The 20,214-nt window shown below is 38.4% G+C and overlaps 1 protein-coding gene across 1 annotated transcript in view; it reads right to left on the reverse strand.

Moving 5' to 3' along the window:
* LOC131995890 (uncharacterized) overlaps positions 1 to 10,370 on the reverse strand; it is an 85,397-nt gene extending 75,027 nt beyond the window's left edge. Inside the window, exon 1 of the mRNA XM_059365172.1 lies at positions 9,201 to 10,370. Within this exon, the coding sequence (XP_059221155.1) occupies positions 9,201 to 10,370 (1,170 nt within the window). The remainder of the gene's footprint in view (positions 1 to 9,200) is intronic.
* Between the last annotated feature and the right edge of the window lie 9,844 nt (positions 10,371 to 20,214).

Raw genomic sequence — 20,214 nt, forward strand, 5'->3', positions numbered from 1 at the left:
CCTATGTCAAGAGAAAGTCAATGATAAGAATAGGAAGAATCCTTCGATGCCAAGACGTACGCATTGGCGGTATGCATTGACATCGAGGGGGCGTTTAACAATGTGCGGACGGACACATTGATCCAATCCTTAGACCAGTACGGGGTGGACCGGGTCCTTAGAGACTGGATAAAACATATGCTAAGGAACACTTGTATGCATTGCGGGTCCCATGACATAAATATAAAAGAGAGAGTGGCACAGGGCATGCCACAGGGGGGCATTTTATCGCCACTACTTTGGGTTAGCACCATAAATTACCTGATACGCATGCTGACTGATAAGGGATTTGAATCCGTGTGCAACGCAGACGATGTTATAATACCTCTGACAGGTAAGAATCCTAACCAGCTATGCAAAAGGACCGAAAAGTTTTTTCATAAGGAATATGACTCCGCTTAACCCAGGGGTCTCAATATTCACGCAGAGTAGACTGGAAAAAGCCTATTCACGAGAAAGACGAAGGTGGGCCAATTTGACGCACCACGTTTCCTCAATAACACGATTTCGATATATGACAATGTCAAATAACTTGGAGTGATTTTGAATAGGAAACTTAGTTGGAAGTGTCACATTCAGAAGCGTACTGATAAGGTTTACAGATGTTGGGCACTATGTAGATGGCCCGAAGCATCGAAATATGGCCTGAATCCGAGGATAGTCCATTGATTCTACAGGAACGTGATTAGACCAACACTTACTTACGTCTCAGTAGTTTGGTGGACTGCTATGGAGAAAAAGTGCAACATAAGGACCATACAACAGTTTCAGAGAACATGTTGTCTTGGCATAGGCGAAGCGATGAGGACCTCGCATATTAGGCCACTGGATACTTTTGTAGATAACCAACCCATTGACATACAGATTAAGTGTGAGGCAGCCACTGCGGCTATGAGACTTAAGGCGATGGGAGAATGGATTGAGGATGGGTCCAACTCATACCAACGCGGTAAGGGAAGTGATTTCCGATTGGACACCTGAGGCGATATTTGAAGTCGAGTGCGAGGCACTGCTGTCAGCTTCACAGTCTTTGGCTAACGAAACCCTATCATTGCCATCTGGAAGATCATGTTATGGGGTGATCGGGATCGTAAGAGGACGAGGCTATTACTGAAAGGAAGTAAGAATGAGGTCAGTATAGCTATTGGTATCATAACGGGACACATAGGATTACGAGCTCACTTATACAAAATAGCTGCAGCAAGTTACAGCATGTTTAGGGCATGTGGTGAAGATAACGAGACGTTGGAGCATTTCCTATGTAATGCCCAGCTTTTGCTTCTAAAAGACACCGGTACTTAGGTGAGGACACAATACCAGACATAAACCAACTTGGGGGAGTTGTATTGGAAACAGTTAAAGATTTTGTAGTATCACGGAATTCCCAACTTAAAATTTTCTTTTTCGAGATTACATTTTAGTTTTTAGAGGGCCCAACAATCCGAATACTGGCTATAATATCCTCACCCTGTTTTTTAACCAAACCTAACCTAATAATATATAGTAAAATGATTTTTATACCCACCACCGAATTGTGGGGGTATATTCATTTTGTCACTCCGTTTACAACACATTGAAATATCCTTTTCGACCCAATCTAATATGTAACAAGTAAAAGCGTGCTAAGTTCGGCAGGACCGAATCTTATATACCCTCCACCATGGATTGCATTTGCCGAGTTCTTCTCCCGGCATCTCTCTTCCGCTCTGCTATTATTATATTATAATATGTTAGAGACCTGTATAAAATGTCAGTCAATTCGAATGAGAATTGCGCCCTTTGGGGCTCAAGAAGTAAAATAGAGAGATCAATTTATATGGGAGCTGTATCGGGCTATAGACCGATTCAGATCATAATACACACGTATGTTGATGGTCATGAGAGGATCCGTAGCATAATTTCAGGCAAATCGGATAATAATTGCGACCTCTAGAGGCTCAAGAAGTCAAAATCCCAGATCGGTTTATATGGCAGCTATATCAGGTTATGGACCGATTTGAACCATACTTGTCACAGTTGTTAGATATCATAACCAAACACGTCGTGCAAAATTTCATTCCAATCGGATGAGAATTGCGCACTCTAGAGGCTCAAGAAGTCAAGACCCAAGATCGGTTAATATGGCAGCTATATCAAGTTATGGACTGATTTAAAATATACTTGGCACAGTTGTTGGATATAATAAAAAACACGTCGTGCAAAATTTCATTCCAATCGGATAAGAATTGCGCACTCTAGAGGCTCAAGAAGTCAAGACCCAAGATCGGTTTATATGGCAGCTATATCAAGTTATGGACTAATTTGAAATATACTTGGCACAGTTGTTGGATATCATAACAAAACACATCTTGCAAAATTTCATCCCAATCGGATAAGAATTGCGCACTCTAGAGGCTCAAGAAGTCAAGGCCCAAGATCGGTTTATATGGCAGCTATACCGATTTAAACCATACTTGGCAAAGTTGTTGGATATCATAACAAAACACGTCGTGCAAAATTTCATTCCAATCGGATAAGAATTGCGCACTCTAGAGGCTCAAGAAATCAAGACCCAAGATCGGTTTATATGGCAGCTATATCAAAACATGGACCGATATGGTCCATTTACAATACCAACCGACCTACACTAATAAGAAGTATTTATGCAAAATTTCAAGCGGCTAGCTTTACTCCTTCGGAAGTTAGCGTGCTTTCGACAGACAGACGGACGGACAGACGGACGGACATGGCTAGATCGACATAAAATTTCACGACGATCAATAATATATATACTTTGTGGGGTCTCAGACGAATATTTCGAGTAGTTACAAACAGAATGACGAAATTAGTGTACCCCCCATCTTATGGTGGAGGGTATAAAAATAATTGAATGAAGCTTGTTTCATAAATGCAATGAAGCTCTTCGTTGGTTCCAAATCAGTGACAACATTTTATTGACATTATTTTATTTAGGCAATTTAGATAAACCTCCACCGGAGAGAGACTGCTATACACGTTCTGATGGAGAAAAAAAGCAAGGGCAAGATTCATATTGCCTTAATTCAGCCATTACGCCATTACGACTCGGATTAAAGTTTGTAGACTGAACTATTACACCGCTACCTTTGGTAATAGGATTAGGGCGGTGGTATTAGATGTGACGATATGTTCGGAAAATCTAATCGATGAGGTTCAGGATTGGAGGGTCTCCATGGAACACTCTTTTTCTGACCATCGCTACATTAGGTTTAGAATAGCACGGCCAGCGCCGAATCCGATAAGCTTCCGGAATAAGTTGAAAACCAACTGTACAAAATTCGGAAGGCTACTCAGAAGAAGACTTGGGCAAGATAATTTAGATTGTCCAAGCATAGAAGAGATTGACGAAAATGTCAACAGGATTACGACTGACGAAGATAGTTGTCCTCTTCGGAAAGGAAATCAGACCAAGAAAAACCCTGGATGACCGAGGAAATTCGCAATATTGGGAAAGAGGTCCGCAGACTTTTTAACAGAGCACGTCGTAAAAAGGCGGAAGTTTATTGTGATGTGTATCACACACGGTTCAAGGAATACAATAAGATTACCAGAGCGGCAAAATGTGCCTCCTGGAAGCTTCGATAGCGTCAATGACGACGCCAAGATAAAAAAGTTTCTCTCAAAAACCCATGTCCAAACTGAAACTTTAGTAGACGACATGGGAGTGAGAACAGAGCAACCGTGGTGTTTATACCCAAGCCCGGCAAGGCAAGTTATGCGACACCAAAGGCCTAAAGACCCATAAGCCTTACGTCCTTTCTACTCAAAACCATGGAACGTATTGTGGACACCATGATAAAGAGTAGGACATCCAGCGAACTGCTCAAATACAAACAGCATGGCTATGTCAAGGGAAGGTCGGTGGAGACTGCCCTGCACGAAGTTGTGCATAAAATATGTGTATGTCCATAGTGTATGTCCATAGTGGCATGAGGCTGATTAATGTTTGCACCCTCTTTTCAACCTAACCTAGTAAACGAACGAAAACAAGCACCGCGAGCAGAACAAAGAAAATAAATTATTAGAAAACAAGTAAAAGCGTGCTAAGTTCGGCCGGGCCGAATCTTATATACCCTCCACCATGGATCGCATTTGTCGAGTTCTTTTCCCGGCATCTCTTCTTAGGCAAAAAAGTATATAAGAAAAGAGTTGCTCTGCTATTAAAACGATATCAAGATATGGTCCGGTTCGGACCACAATTAAATTATATGTTGGAGACCTGTGTAAAATTTCAGCCAATTCGTATAAGAATTGCGCCCATTGGGGCTCACGAGGTAAAATAGAGAGAACGATTTATATGGGATCTGTATCGGGCTATAGAATGATTCAGACCATAATAAACACGTTTGTTGATGGTCATGAGAGGATCCGTCGTACAAAATTTCAGGCATATCGGATAATAATTGCGACCTCTAGGGGTCAAGAAGTCAAGATCCCAGATCGGTTTATATGGCAGCTATATCAGGTTATGAACCGATTTGAACCTTATTTGACACAGTTGTTGAAAGTAAAAATAAAAAACGTCATGCAAAATTTCAGCCAAATCGGATAGGAATTGGGCCCTCTAGAAGCTCAAGAAGTCAAATCCCCAGATCTGTTTATATGACAGCTATATCAGGTTATGGACCGATTTCAACCATACTTGGCACAGTTGTTGGATATCGTAAAAAAACACGTCGTGCAAAATTTCATTCCAATCGGATAAGAATTGCGCACTCTAGAGGCTCAAGAAGTCAAGACCCAAGATCGGTTTATATGGCAGCTATATCAGGTTATGAACCGATTTGAACCATACTTGACACAATTGTTGGATATCATAGCAAAACACGTAGTGCAACATTTTATCCCAATCGGATAAGAATTGCGCACTCCAGACCCTCAAGAAGTCAAGACTCAAGATCGGCTTATATGGCAGCTATATCAAAACATGGACCCATATGGCCCATTTACAATACCAATCGTCCTACACTAATAAGAAGTATTTGTGCAAAATTTCAAGCGGCTAGCTTAACTCCTTCGGAAGTTAGCATGCTTTCGACAGACAGACGGACGGACGGACATATGGACGGACACGGCTAGATCGACATAAAATGTCACGACGATCAAGAATATATTTACTTTATGGGGTCTCAGACGAATATTTCGAGTAGTTACAAACAGAATGACGAAATTAGTATACCCCCCATCTTATGGTGGAGCTCTTCGTTGGTTCCAAATCAGTGACAACATTTTATTGCATCACGGTAAGATTTCATTCCGGTTACGAAGGGTTTCCTTTCAGTCTACATGAAGCAAGTAAAAAGGCATTAAGTTTGGCCGTGCTGAACTTTGGATACCCACCATATCGTGTATATATATATAAACCACCTTTCATCATAATCCGGTGAAAGATGCATAATTTAAGCACCCATAGCTATATCGAAATATGGTCCGATTTCTATACAATTCTGCACGGACATTGAATGGTTTAATAAGTACAAGTCATTGATTAACTTTGTAGAACAAAATATTGATCTTTTTGACAGCTATATCCAAATATAGACCGATCTGAACCATGTAGGACACGGATGACGGGAAGCCTCAGATTGATTTCAAATTTCAGCGAAATCGAATAATATATGTGTTTTTTTATGGCCTATGGCCCTAAATCGGCAGATTGGTCTGTATGGGGGCTATATTAAGACATAGTCCGATATAGTCCATCTTTAACCTAAACCTATGGACAAAAAAAGAATCTTTGCAAAGTTTCAGCTCAATATATCTAATTTTAAAGACTGTAGCGTGATTTCGACAGACAGACGGACTGTATATAGACGGCTATGGTCAATATCGGACTGTATATTGATAAAGCCCGCATGTAAACCGTCCCTAAATTTAAATTGTGAGGTCCTTAAAAGCTTAATTCTGTGCCCGCTTTCGCTGAGATTCGTCACATTTAACTGTGTTTGGTCCATAGACGTCCATATCGAGTATGGCTTAGATCTCACCATTTTTAAGGATAGAACCCATATAGACCATCACTAGATATTAGTTCTTTACTAGTAAATGACATAAAAGTGCGGTGAGCTACAAAGATATACATCCTATCTATACATCCTCTCGGAATATGTTGCAGATGGGATTTGATTATAGCTGCCATATACAATATATCAGTCTCTTGATTCTCAACCAACTTTTTAAAACCGACACCACCACTGTGGTACAGAGTATTATAGCTTCGCGCATTTATTTTTAACACCCAGAAGAAAGAGAGAAAGACCCATTGATAAGTACACCGATCGACTCAGAATCACTTTCTGATTTAGATATGTCCTTCGATCTATCTGTCGGTCCATGTTAATTTGTGTACAATCTAAAGGTCGCAATTTTCATCCGATCATCTTCAAATTTAGCACATACACTTTTTTAGCCTAGAGACGAAGCCTATTGAAATTGAAAAAATCCAGTTCAGATTTGGATATAGCTCCCATATATATTTTCGTCCGATTTTGAAAAATATTGCAATAAAGTACTCAATGGTTTACAGATTCTCTCGAAATTTGCCAGGAAGGATTTTCTCATCACTCTTAATATTACTTGTAAATTTCATAGAAATCGGTTCAAATTAAGATATACATTCTGATCAAATGACACACTCAAATTATTCTTCGAACTTCAATAAAATCGATCGAAAAAGAAATTTCTACTTGACATCCTTTCATCGTAGGCATTCTCGATTTTGCAAATTTTTGGAGAAATAAAAAAAAATGTAGAACTGAAAATCTCAAATTCATTCATAGTAAGAGATATCTCTTTTCTTGCAGTTGTAAATTCTTTCTTAATTTGTCAACTAGCTGAACCGGGCCCACTCCGCTGCGCCTTCTTTTTCTTTGAATATTTATTCTCGACAATTAAAGAGCTTTTAGTGAAATACCATGCTACGAAAATAGTAAATGTATATCGCTTGACTAACAGTATAAGTATATAAATGCCTTTATCTGAATCCTATGTGATCTTTATTGGTCTACGAATTCGCTCGGAGGATTTAAGGTAATTAACGTTTGGGTGTTTGATATACAATATTCTTAAAAGTCTTTATTTCAGCCCGATATTGTCATTATGTCCGATTTGAGGGTGTTTTCTGGGGTAAAGTGATCCCCTAGACATTTGGCCCTGAAAAAAAAAAAATATCAGCATAGTGCTCAAATACCATTTATTTAAACCCCATATTGCCATTGGTTTAAGGGAAGTTTATGGGATAAGGCGTGCTCAAACAATTGGCCCCAAAATTTTTACCCTTTAGGGGGTGTTTTGGAAAAATAAATAATTGCTGTTTGTGGGGTGTTTTGGGGAAAGGGTTGACGCCCAGAAAATTGGTCCCGAAAGTGGGTATCAATCTTGTACACATCATTTCATTTCATTTCATTTCATTTATTTAACACCAAGCACAACAAGATTATATCTTATATTTTACTGTGCTGGTTCACAACAGTGCAGTTTCATCAATTAATTCCATTATAAACTATAACTTATAAAAAAATAAATAAATAATTTAATTATAACTTATACTACTAGACTACATACAATTTCTACTTATAATAATCATGTAGCTCCGTTTTGAATTCAATAGCATTGCTTATGAGTTGTATATATGATGGGAGGGTGTTCCAGAGACGAATACTGTTTACAATAAATTGCCTTTCAGTGATTTGAGATTCAAATCTAGGTTGAATCAGTTTGCGCCCTCGATTTGATCTAGCAAATTGTAGGTGTTTGTAAAGATATTCAGGTTCTTTGTTATAAATAACCTTATGTAGTAATTGCAAGCATTTAACATTTAGTAAATTTTCAACTGAAAGATCAAAAATCTGATAAGCAAATTGTGATATGTGGTCATACCGTGGTCTGTTGTATACATATCGTGCAATATCATTGTAGGCAACTTTGATTTTCCTATTGTCATCAGCACTGCAACTTGCAAATAATTCACAATTATATAGAAGAGTTGGGATTAAGTAAGATTTAGCAAGTAGCATACGAATTTCGAAAGGAGTTGACAGACGAGCTGCCCACATATTCCGCAGCATACCACGAACTTTTCCCACAGCTGCATTTATATGATTCGTCCAAGTTAAGGTAGAGTTGAATGTTAAACCCAAGTTTGTTGCTGCTTGAACACGGTTTACAATCGTGTTCTCAATCTTTACTTCAACTTGGTCAGGGATTGTTACACTTCTTTTGTGTATGATGATCAGCTTAGATTTGGTAGGATTTAAACGTAAGGCATTATTAACAGCCCAACAATATATTAAATTCAAATCATTATTTACATTAGAAATACATGTTTGAAAGTCATTCAGTTTCGTGCAGGTATACAGTTGAACGTCATCAGCATACATTTGTATCTTACATGTTAAAGGTACATCGGGCAGATCATTAATGTACATGGTGAATAACAATGGGCCCAGGATTGAGCCTTGGGGCACACCATTTGGAACATGAAGCGTATTTGACCAGATATCATTACAATATACGGACTGAGATCTTTGAGACAGGTACGATGATATCAGTTGACAGGCAGTTCGGGAAAAATTAAATAGTTTTGAGAGCTTGACTACAAGAATTTGATGGTTTACAGTATCAAATGCTTTACTGTGATCCAATAGAAGGAGAAAAGATACCATCTTGTTGTCCATATTTTGTCTAATATTTTCAACAACGTCTATTAAGACAGATGTGCAACTTCTCTTTTTTCTAAAACCAGATTGCCATTCTGATAATAGATTTTGAGTGCACAGGAATTGTTCGATTTGATTCGCCATTATGCATTCTAGCGCTTTGGATAAGAACGGTAAGATTGCAATGGGGCGGTATTCATTATTCGATTTTCTAGTCGGTATGATTTTAGCGAGCTTCCATTCATGCGGAAAGGTGGACTTGGTCAGAACAGTATTGAAAATATATGTTACATATGGCAGCAATTTTGGCATGATAATTTTGATAAATCTTGGATTTATTCCGTCAGTTCCAGTTGCATCAGATTTTATTGAGAGTATGCTGTTCAAAACGTCAGTTTGGTCTACACAGCAAAAGGAAAATGGATTTTCCACTTGTACAGTGTTCATATTTTCATATATATTTTCATGGGGACATATAGAGCAAACAGATACAAAATGCTCATTCAGTTCATTGATGTTTAGATTGGGCGGAAAGTTGGTGTTTGTTTTCGCTCCTATGCCAATTTTACGAATTTCCTTCCATTTAGATCTGCTGTTAACAGCATTCAGAAATTTTTTCCGAAAGAATAGCGTTTTGGCCTCGTTTATGCTTTTCCCAACATTTCGCCTGGCACACTTAAAGCGCTCATGCAGTTGTGTTGTTCTGTATCGTTTCCATCGTTTGTATGCAATATTTCTTTCATCGATTAGTGCACGTAGCTGTTCATTAAACCATGGGGGTTGCTGATTTTTTATGGTAATGGTTTTTTCAGGAACACATTGACTATATATTAAGCTAATATAATGCTGCAAAAATGCTGTTTGGTCATCCACAGAATTTAACTGATATATAGAATCCCATTCGACATTATCAGTAAGGCTATTAAGAAGATTATAGTTCAGTTTTTTAAAATCACGGAATGTAATTGCCTCGTCTTGTTGATTTATGTGATAGTCATACACAAGAAATATCAAGTCATGTTTAGAAAAAGCCGGTGCAGCAATTTGGTCATATAAAAGAACCTTTGACTCACAGTTCACAAAGAAAATGTCCAAAAGAGTAGACGAATGATTAGTAAAATGGGTTGGAACAGAGCGGTTAGTAGGTACCAGATCAAGAAGTTCCATAGCATCAGAAAATTGCGTTTCAATTAAAATATTGCTGTTAAAATCTCCCGCAATAACAATATCATTATATCGTAATGATATTCTTTCAAGGCACGATATCAGCATGTCAAACGGTGTGCTGCTGTTGGGCCTATATACACATCCAATAAGCATTGACGAGTTAGAAATGCCAGTTATTTCAACAAAGAGGTATTCAATACAGTTGCCTTGCTCAGACTTCAGTTTTATAGTACCGTGGATACAGTTTTTTAAATATATTGCAACTCCACCAGCATGGGAGTGCCTATCAGCTCTCAAAACTTTATATCCCGGTAAAGAGTACAAATTGTCAGATATTTCAGGATGGAACCAGGTTTCGGATATACATATTATATCTATATCAGAGTTAACAAATATATCACGAAGTTCATCTAATTTATTATTTAGACTTTGGGCATTGATGTGGACAATCGTTAATCCTGATTTCTGGTTTTTAAGAATTCTAATCATACAGTTTAGATTATCTCTGGAACCATAAGCAGTATTACTTGGCATCACAAGTCAATTGGATAAGCAATGCTGGTAATGTATATATTTGTTCTTCGTAGTTATGAGCTCTATTAAAGTTAGCATTAATAAATATAGTTGTACAACACATATAAAATTTTTGAGTATAATAAAAAATTCTTAATAACAAGAAGAAACATAAAATTAACAAAACTAATTGGGACTTATTATAAGATATTGCAAGATTCATTTCAGTTATCGTTGATGGTGCGATCTGGTGTTTCTCGAAAAAGTTGTGTTAACTGCTCGTTATTCTCTATTAGAGTAGGAGGATCTGTTCCAGTACGTTTAACATAAACAAATCCACGAAGTGAAAAAACGGACTCCAAGTGCTTCTGTCGTTTCAATTTCAATGCATTTTGAAAAATCTTGTAGTTGTGACTCGTAAGATTTTCATTTACATAAAATGGTTTATTTGAATCAAAACCGGCATGAGTTAAAATCAGTTTCGAATTATTCGATTTTCTAAAACGTGCAATGTTTTTCAGGACAAAATTTTTGTCAGACGGAGTAGTTAGATTCACAATAATCACAGGATCTGCCGCACTATTTTGGTTACGAATATTATTCATACGATACATCGCCTTTATCGTAGGAATAGAAATATTTATTGTATCACATATATTTGCAAAAATTTGATAAAGGTTTTCACCGTTATCATACGGTATACCATTTATCCGCAGGTCGCACGCTACCTGTTGATTCTCAAATTTTTGCTGATTAGCCTTCATTGCATACATCTCATTACGCAGATCAGTAATTTCACTTTGCTTATGTTCAATTTTATCCGCCAGTGTCTCAAGCTTTTGAACCCTGTCATCCAGTTTGACATATTTTTCATTCAGTTTGCCAATCTCTTCTTTTATGTCAACCATACTCTTATCAATGACACTTAAGAGACGAGATTCACTCTCTTTTAACAAAGATTTAAGAAGCTCTGTTTGTTTCTCAAATCTCTTGTCAATCAGATGAATTATGCGCTGAGGGGAATCGTATTGGGAGAGTCGCGGAGTTTTGTTGAGGTTACCCTCACTTATGCTTACTCCCTCTCTCATTCTTTTTGGCGCCATCAACAACATCTCTTGAGGAGATGCGTTGTTGTTGTTTTCAGTTGTAATGGTTATGAGTGGCATTTCAGACATGATCAATATTTCTATTACCTTGTTGTTGTTGTATGGTATTTAGCTTTTATCTGTTTTACTTTGCTTGGTTAAAATTTCTTTCGTTTTTGTTTTTTGTTTTGTTCACAAACCAGATGAATATTCCAACAATATCTAGTATACACTGCACAACAGTAATTTTTATTAATAAATAAACACAAACAAGTGGAATTTATATAATAAAACAATCAGTTTAATTAATATTTATTTGGAGCTATTTTGAACACGACCGTACTCTAAGAGAGCCAAATTAACGTTCTCCCCAGTACATTTCATTTGAGCCTCACTTTGGCGTGGTCGGTAAATATGCTCGATTTAGGGGTCTTTTGGGGAAAGGGGTGGTCCCTCAAACACTAAGCCCTGAAAATACATCACCATTGTTCTATTCTCTCAAATATCATTTATTTGAACCCCATATTGGCATTGGTCTCAAAATTGGATATGAAATTCGTTTACTAATCTCAATTACCTTCCATTTTTCCTCTTGGTGCAAAAGTCAGCAAATATGTCTGGTTTGGGTATGGGCCTTAAAAACTATCAATATCGAGATTCACTCCCTTTAAGACCCAAATTGTCATGGTGAGCAAATCGTCCCTTTTTGGGGGTTTTTATCGGGTAGGACGTCCCCTAGGCAGTTGGTTCCGAATTTTGATATCAGATTCGTGGTCTACTCCCAAATAACTTTCAATTGAGCCCCATATTTCTATAGTCGTATACATGACCGGTTTGGGTGGTGTTTTGGGGGATGGGGCGGCCGATCAGTGACTTCGCCCTGAAAATATATACCAGATTCGTGTTATACTCTAAAATACCTCTTATGACAGCCCCATATTGGAATGGTCAGGAAATACGTCCTATATGGGTGGTGTTGTGTTAATGTCCTGTTAGGACATTATAATTGATCAACTGTTTTGAGGTGAGGTGGCCCGCTAGATATGTGAGCAGAAATAAGATATCATATTCGCAGTCTACAACCGTATACTTTGAATTTAACCCCATATTGTCATAATTGATGTATACAGCATTTGGTGGGGGCGTCTATAGGAGAATTGTGCGCCTTACTACATCTTCCACTTGAGCACAAATTTGAATGACTCAATTCACTTAAAAATATCTTTCACTTGATCACCCATTGTTTTAATGGGTCAAACTATTGGAAGCGACTTTAGGAGGTAAAGCATTACCTAGATTCAATGTCTTATGTTTAATGCACACAAAGTTTAATGTCATATTCGTAATCTGCTACCATATACCTTTAACTTGAGGCTCATCTAGCTATGTTCGAATTATATTCCCATTTGAAGGTGGGGCGACCCCCAATTACTTGAACCTCATTTTTATACCCACCACCGAAGGATGGGGGTATATTCATATTGTCATTCCGTTTGCAACACATCGAAATATCCGAAGATGAGCTATATCAGACTATATCTTGATATAGCCCCCATATAGACCGATCCGCCGATTTAGGGTCTTTGGCCCATAAAAGCCACATTTATTATCCGATTTTGCTGAGATTTGGGACGATGAGTTGTGTTAGGTCCTTCGACACCCTTTGTCAATTAGCCCCAGATCGGTCCAGATTTGGACAAAGCTGCCATATAGACCGATCCTCCGATTTAGGGTCTTAGGCCCTTAAAAGCCACATTTATTATCCGATTTTACTGAAATTTAAGATAGTGAGTTGTGTTAGGCCCCTCGACATCCTTCGTCAATTTGGTGCAGATCGGTCCAGATTTGAATATAGCTGCCATATAGATCGATCCTCCGATTTAGGGTCGTAGGCCCATAAAAACCACATTTATCATCCGATGATGTTGAAATTTGGGACAGTGAGTTATGTTAGTCTTCTCGACATCCTTCGTCAATTTGGCCCAGATCTGTCCAAATTTGGATATAGCTGCCATATAGACCGATCTCTCGATTTAAAGGTTTCTACCCATAAAAGGCGCATTTATTATCCGATTTTGCTGAAATTTGGGACAGTGAGTTATATTTGGCTTTTCGACATCCATGTTGTATATAGTTCAGATCAGTTTATTTTTAGATATAGCTACTAAAAAGACCAATATTTTGTTATACATAATTGATCATTGACTTGTACTTATTAGTTTTTGGTCCAAATCGGATCATATTTCGATATAACTGCTATGGGACTAAAGGTATGCAAATTTCACTGGATTTTGATGAAAAGTGCTTTGCATAGATACCCGAGGTGATGGGTATCCAAAGTTCGGCCCAGCCGAACTTAATGCCTTTTTACTTGTTTATGTCATATTCGTAATCTAATCCCGACTACCTTTCATTTGAATTTCATATTGATATTTATGTTCAATATGTTTGTTTGGGGGAGTTTTTGGGGTTGGACGACCCCAAAAATATTTCATCCCAATTTTTAATACCATATTCGTATTCTACTCCCCAATACTTTTCATTTGAATCCCATATTGTCCCTATTGGTTCACTTTTGATTTTAAGTGGTGTTTTTTGGGTAACGGGGGAGGGTCCGCCCTCTTCCAATATCAACAAATCTAAAAAGCCTTTTCCTCCTTCCTGACCATTTTCGTAATCTACTCCCGAATACCTTTCATTCGAGTCCCATATTTTCATTATCTTCCAGAAACCTATTTTAGTCGGGTGGCCCCCCAGTTACTTGGATCCAATTTTAATATGAAATTCGTAGTCTACTCCTGAATACCTTTCATTTGAATCCCATATTTTCCCGATCGGTTAACTTTTATTTTGGGGTCGTACTTTTTGGGTAAGGGGGAGGGTCCAACCCTACCGATATCAATAAATTATATAGCCTATTGCTCCTTCCGAACCACTCCCTACAATCTGTGTGACTTTTAAAGAAATCTGTGAAGCCGTTTTTGAGTCTATAGGGAATAAACCAATTTACAAACCCCATAAAAATATTATTTGGATCGACATTCTGATTCTATCTAGCAAAGTCCATCCGTCCGCCCAGCTGTCGACATCACGATAGCGGTCGAACGCTAAGAGCTAGCCACTTGAAACTTTTCACATATATTTAGTATTGTAGGTCGTTGAGGATTACAAACGGGCCATATCGCTTCAGATTTGGATAGAGCTCCCATATAAACCGATCCCCCGGTTTGAATTCTTGAGCCCTTAGAAGCCTTAATTTTCATCCGATTTGACTAAAATTTGAAAAAAAAACATTTGTGTTATCACTTTCAATGTCCGTGCCAAGTATGATTCCAATTGGTCTATAAGCAGATATAGCGCCAATATAAACTGATTGAGCCCTTAGAAGCCTCAATTTTCATTCGATTTCATTCTATAAACAGCTATAGCCCCCTATATAAGCCGATCCCCGGATTTGATTTCTTCAGCCCTAAGAAGCCACAATTTTCATCTGATTCGGCTGAAATTTAAAACAAAGAATTGAGTTATGACTTCCAACACCCGTGCCAAGTATGATCCGAATCGGTCTATAAACAGATATAGCCCCCTTATGAACCAATCTCCTGGTTGGACTTCTTCAGCCCTTACAAGCCTTAATTTTCATCTGATTTGGCTGAAATTTGGGACAAAGACTTGGATTATGACTATTAACATTCATGTTACGCATGATGCGAATCGGTCTATAAAGAGATATAGCCCCCATTTAATCCGATCCCCGGATTTGACTTCTTCAGCCTTTAAAAGCCTAAATTTTCATCTGATTTAGCCAAAAACTATAGCTTACGACTTACAACCTCAGGGCCAAGTTTTATCTGAATCGGTCAATATGGTGATTAACCAATGTCCCGATATGACTTCTTGAAGCCAAAATAAAAAGGGTACATTTTTAGCAAAATTCATGATGGTGTGTACCCAAGATTCGGCCAGGCCGAAATAAGCTAGAGGTGCTTATTAAATTTTATTTCATTTATAAGTCATAATAAATTTTTTTCATATTCTTTTCCCTTTCAAAGAAAAAACAAGTAAAAGCGTGCTAAGTTCGGCCGGGCCGAATCTTATATACCCTCCACCATGGATCGCATTTGTCGAGTTCTTTTCCCGGCATCTCTTCTTAGGCAAAAACAAGTAAAAGCGTGCTAAGTTCGGCCGGGCCGAATCTTATATACCCTCCACCATGGATCGCATTTGTCGAGTTGTTTTCCCGGCATCTCTTCTTAGGCTAAAAAGGATATAAGAAAAGAGTTGCTCTGCTATTAAAACGATATCAAGATATGGTCCGGTTCGGACCACAATTAAATTATATGTTGGAGACCTGTGTAAAATTTCAGCCAATTCGTATAAGAATTGCGCACATTGGGGCTCACGAAGTAAAATAGAGAGAACGATTTATATGGGATCTGTATCGGGCTATAGACCGATTCAGAACATAATAAACACGTTTGTTGATGGTCATGAGAGGATCCGTCGTACAAAATTTCAGGCATATCGGATAATAATTGCGACCTCTAGGGGTCAAGAAGTCAAGATCCCAGATCGGTTTATATGGCAGCTATATCAGGTTATGAACCGATTTGAACCTTATTTGACACAGTTGTTGAAAGTAAAAATAAAATACGTCATGCAAAATTTCAGCCAAATCGGATAGGAATTGCGCCCTCTAGAAGCTCAAGAAGTCAAGTCTGTTTATATGACAGCTATATCAGGTTATGGACCGATTTCAACCATACTTGGCATAGTTGTTGGATATCATGACGAAATACTTCGTGCAAAAACTCATTAAAATCGGATAAGAATTGTGCCCTCTAGAGGCTCAAGAAGTCAAGACCCAAGATCGGTTTATATGGCAGCTATATCAGGTTATGAACCGATTTAAACCATACATGGCACAGTTGTTGGATATCATAACAAAACACGTCGTGCAAAATTTCATTTTGATCGGATAAGAATTGCGCACGCTAGAGGCTCAAGAATTCAAGACCCAAGATCGGTTTATATGGCAGCTATATCAGGTGAACCATACTTGGCACAGTTGTTGGATATCATAACAAAACGCGTCGTTCAAAATTTCATTTTGATCGGATAAGAATCGCGCCCTCTAGAGGCTCAAGAAGTCAAGACTTAAGATCGGTTTATATGGCAGCTATATCAGGTTATGGACCGATTTAAACCATACTTGGCACAGTTGTTGGATATCATAACAAAACACGTCGTGCAAAATTTCATTTTGATCGGATAAGAATTGCGCACGCTAGAGGCTCAAGAATTCAAGACCCAAGATCGGTTTATATGGCAGCTATATCAGGTGAACCATACTTGGCACAGTTGTTGGATATCATAACAAAACACGTCGTGCAAAATTTCATTCTGGTCGGATAAGAATTGCGCACTCTAGAGGTTCAAGAAGTCAAGACCCTAGATCGGTTTATATGGCAGCTATATCAAAACATGGACCGATATGGCCCATTTACAATACCAACCGACCTACACTAATAAGAAGTATTTGTGCAAAATTTCAAGGGGCTAGCTTTACTCCTTCGGAAGTTAGCGTGCTTTCGACAGACAGACGGACGGACGGACGGACGGACGGACGGACGGACAGACGGACGGACGGACGGACAGACGGACGGACATGGCTAGATCGACATAAAATGTCGCGACGATCAAGAATATATATACTTTATGGGGTCTCAGACGAATATTTCGAGTAGTTACAAACAGAATGACGAAATTAGTATACCCCCCATCTTATGGTGGAGGGTATAAAAAGGGTATAAGAAAAGATTTGCTCTGCTATTAGAGCGATATTAGGATATGGTCCGGTTTGGACCACAATTATTTAAATTTATGTTGGAGACCTGTGTATAATGTCAGCCAATTCGAATAAGAATTGCGCTCTTTGTGGGCTCAAGAAGTAAAATAGAGAGATCGATTTATATGTAAGCTGTATCGGGCTATAGACCGATTCAGACCATAATAAACACGTATGTTGATGGTCATGAGAGGATCCGTCGTACAAAATTTCAGGCAAATCGGATAAGAATTGCGCTCTCTAGAGGCCCAAGAAGTAAAGACCCAAGATCGGTTTATATGGCAGCTACATCAGGTTATGAACCGACTTGTACTTTATTTGACATAGTTGTTGAAAGTAACAACGAAAAACGTTTTGCGAAATTTCAGCCAAATCGGATAGGAATTGTTCCCTTTAAAAGCTCAAGAAGTCAAGTCCCCAGATCGGTTTATATGACAGCTATATCAGGTTATGAACCATATTTAGCACAGTTGTTGGATATCATAACAAAATATTACGTGCAGAATTTCATTCTAATCGGATAAGAATTGCTCACTATAGAGGCTCAAGAAGTCAAGATCCAAGATCGGTTTATATGACAACTATATCAGGTTATGGACCGATTTCAACCATACTTGGCACAGTTGTTGGATATCATAACAAAATACTACGTGCAGAATTTCATTCTAATCGGATAAGAATTGCGCACTATAGAGGCTCAAGAAGTCAAGACCCAAGATCGGTTTATATGGCAGCTAAATCAAAACATGGACCGATATGACCCATTTACAATACTAACCGACCTACACTAATAAGAAGTATTTGTGCAAAATTTGAAGCGGCTAGCTTTACTTCTTCGGAAGTTAGCGTGCTTTCGACAGACAGACGGACGGACGGACACGGACGGACATAGCTAGATCGACATAAAATTTCACGACGATCAAGAATATATATACTTTATGGGGTCTCAGACGAACATTTCGAGTAGTTACAATCAGAATGACGAAATTAGTATATACAAGTAAAAGCGTGCTAAGTGCGGCCTTGCCCTCTAGAGGCTCAAGAAGTCAAGACCCAAGATCGGTTTATATGGCAGCTATATCAGGTTATGGACCGATGTAAAACATACTTGGCACAGTTATTGAATATCATAACAAAACACGTCGTGCAAAATTTCATTTCAATCGGATAAGAATTGGGCACTCTAGAGGCTCAAGAAGTCAAGACCCAAGATCAGTTTATATGGCAGCTATATCAGGTTATGCACCGATTTGAACCATACATGGCACAGTTGTTGGATATAATAACAAAACACGTCGTGCAAAATTTCATTCTGATCGGATAAGCATTGCGCACGCTAGAGGCTCAAGAAGTCAAGACCCAAGATCGGTTTATATGGCAGTTATATCAGGTTATGGACCGATTTGAACTATACTTGGCGCAGTTGTTGGATATCATAACAAAACACATCGTGCAAAATTTCATTCCAATCGGATAAGAATTGCGCACTCTAGAGGCTCAAGAAGTCAAGACCCAAGATCGGTTTATATGGCAGCTATATCAAAACATGGACCGATATGGCCCATTTACAATACCAACTGACCTACACTAATAAGAAGTATTTGTGCAAAATTTCAAGCGGCTAGCTTTACTCCTTCGGAAGTTAGCGTGCTTTCGACAGACAGACGGACGGACATGGCTAGATCGACATAAAATGTCACTACGATCAAGAATATATATACTTTATGGGGTCTCAGACGAATATTTCGAGTAGTTACAAACAGAATGACGAAATTAGTATACCCCCCATCTTATGGTGGAGGGTATAAAAATTGCAAAAAAGTATAAAAAAAGTTTGTCATTCGACTTGCCCAAAATGCCCTCAAATACATGTTTCAATGCCATACCGATAAACTGTAAAGTCATATAAAAAAAATGAGACTCATAAAATTAAACCAGCTGCCTGATTGAGTATAATAAAAATCACACTTTTTTTATACCCTCCACCATAAGATGGGGGGTATACTAATTTCGTCATTCTGTTTGTAACTACTCGAAATATTCGTCTAAGACCCCATTAAGTATATATATTCTTGATCGTCGCGACATTTTATGTCGATCTAGCCATGTCCGTCCGTCTGTCTGTCCAAAGCACGCTAACTTCCGAAGGAGCAACGCTAGCCGCTTGAAATTTTGCGCAAATTCTAATTATTAGTGTAGGTCAGTTGGTATTGTAAATGGGCTATATCGGTCCACGTCTTGATATAGCTGCCATATAAACCGATCTTGGGTCTTGACTTCTTGAGCCTCTAGAGTGCGCAATTCTTATCCGATTGGGATGAAATTTAGCACGACGTGTTTCGATATTACATCCAACAACTGTGTCAAGTATGGTTCAAATCGGTCCATAACCTGATATAGCTGCCATATAAACCGATCTTGGGTCTTGACTTCTTGAGCCTCTAGAGGTCGCAATTTTTATTCGATTTGCCTGAAATGCACGACGGATCCTCTCATGACCATCAACAAACGTGTTTATTATGGTCTGAATCGGTCTATAGCCCGATACAGCTTACATATAAATCGATCTCTCTATTTTTCTTCTTGAGCCCCCAAAGGGCGCAATTCTTATTTTCTTCTTGAGCCCCCAAGGGCGGAATTCTTATTCGAATTAACTTACATTTTACACAGGTCTCCAACATATAATTTAATTGTGGTCCAAGCCGGACCATATCTTGATATCGCTCTAATAGCAGAGGAAATCTTTTCTTATATCCTTTTTTGCCTAAGAAGAGATGCCGGGAAAAGAACTCGACAAATGCGATCCATAGTGGAGGGTATATAAGATTCGGCCCGGCCGAACTTTGCATGCTTTTACTTGTTTAACATTTTTAAGTTTTTTGTAAAC

Source organism: Stomoxys calcitrans, chromosome 1 (assembly GCF_963082655.1).
Source record: "Stomoxys calcitrans chromosome 1, idStoCalc2.1, whole genome shotgun sequence".
In the NCBI taxonomy this organism is placed as follows: domain Eukaryota; kingdom Metazoa; phylum Arthropoda; class Insecta; order Diptera; family Muscidae; genus Stomoxys; species Stomoxys calcitrans.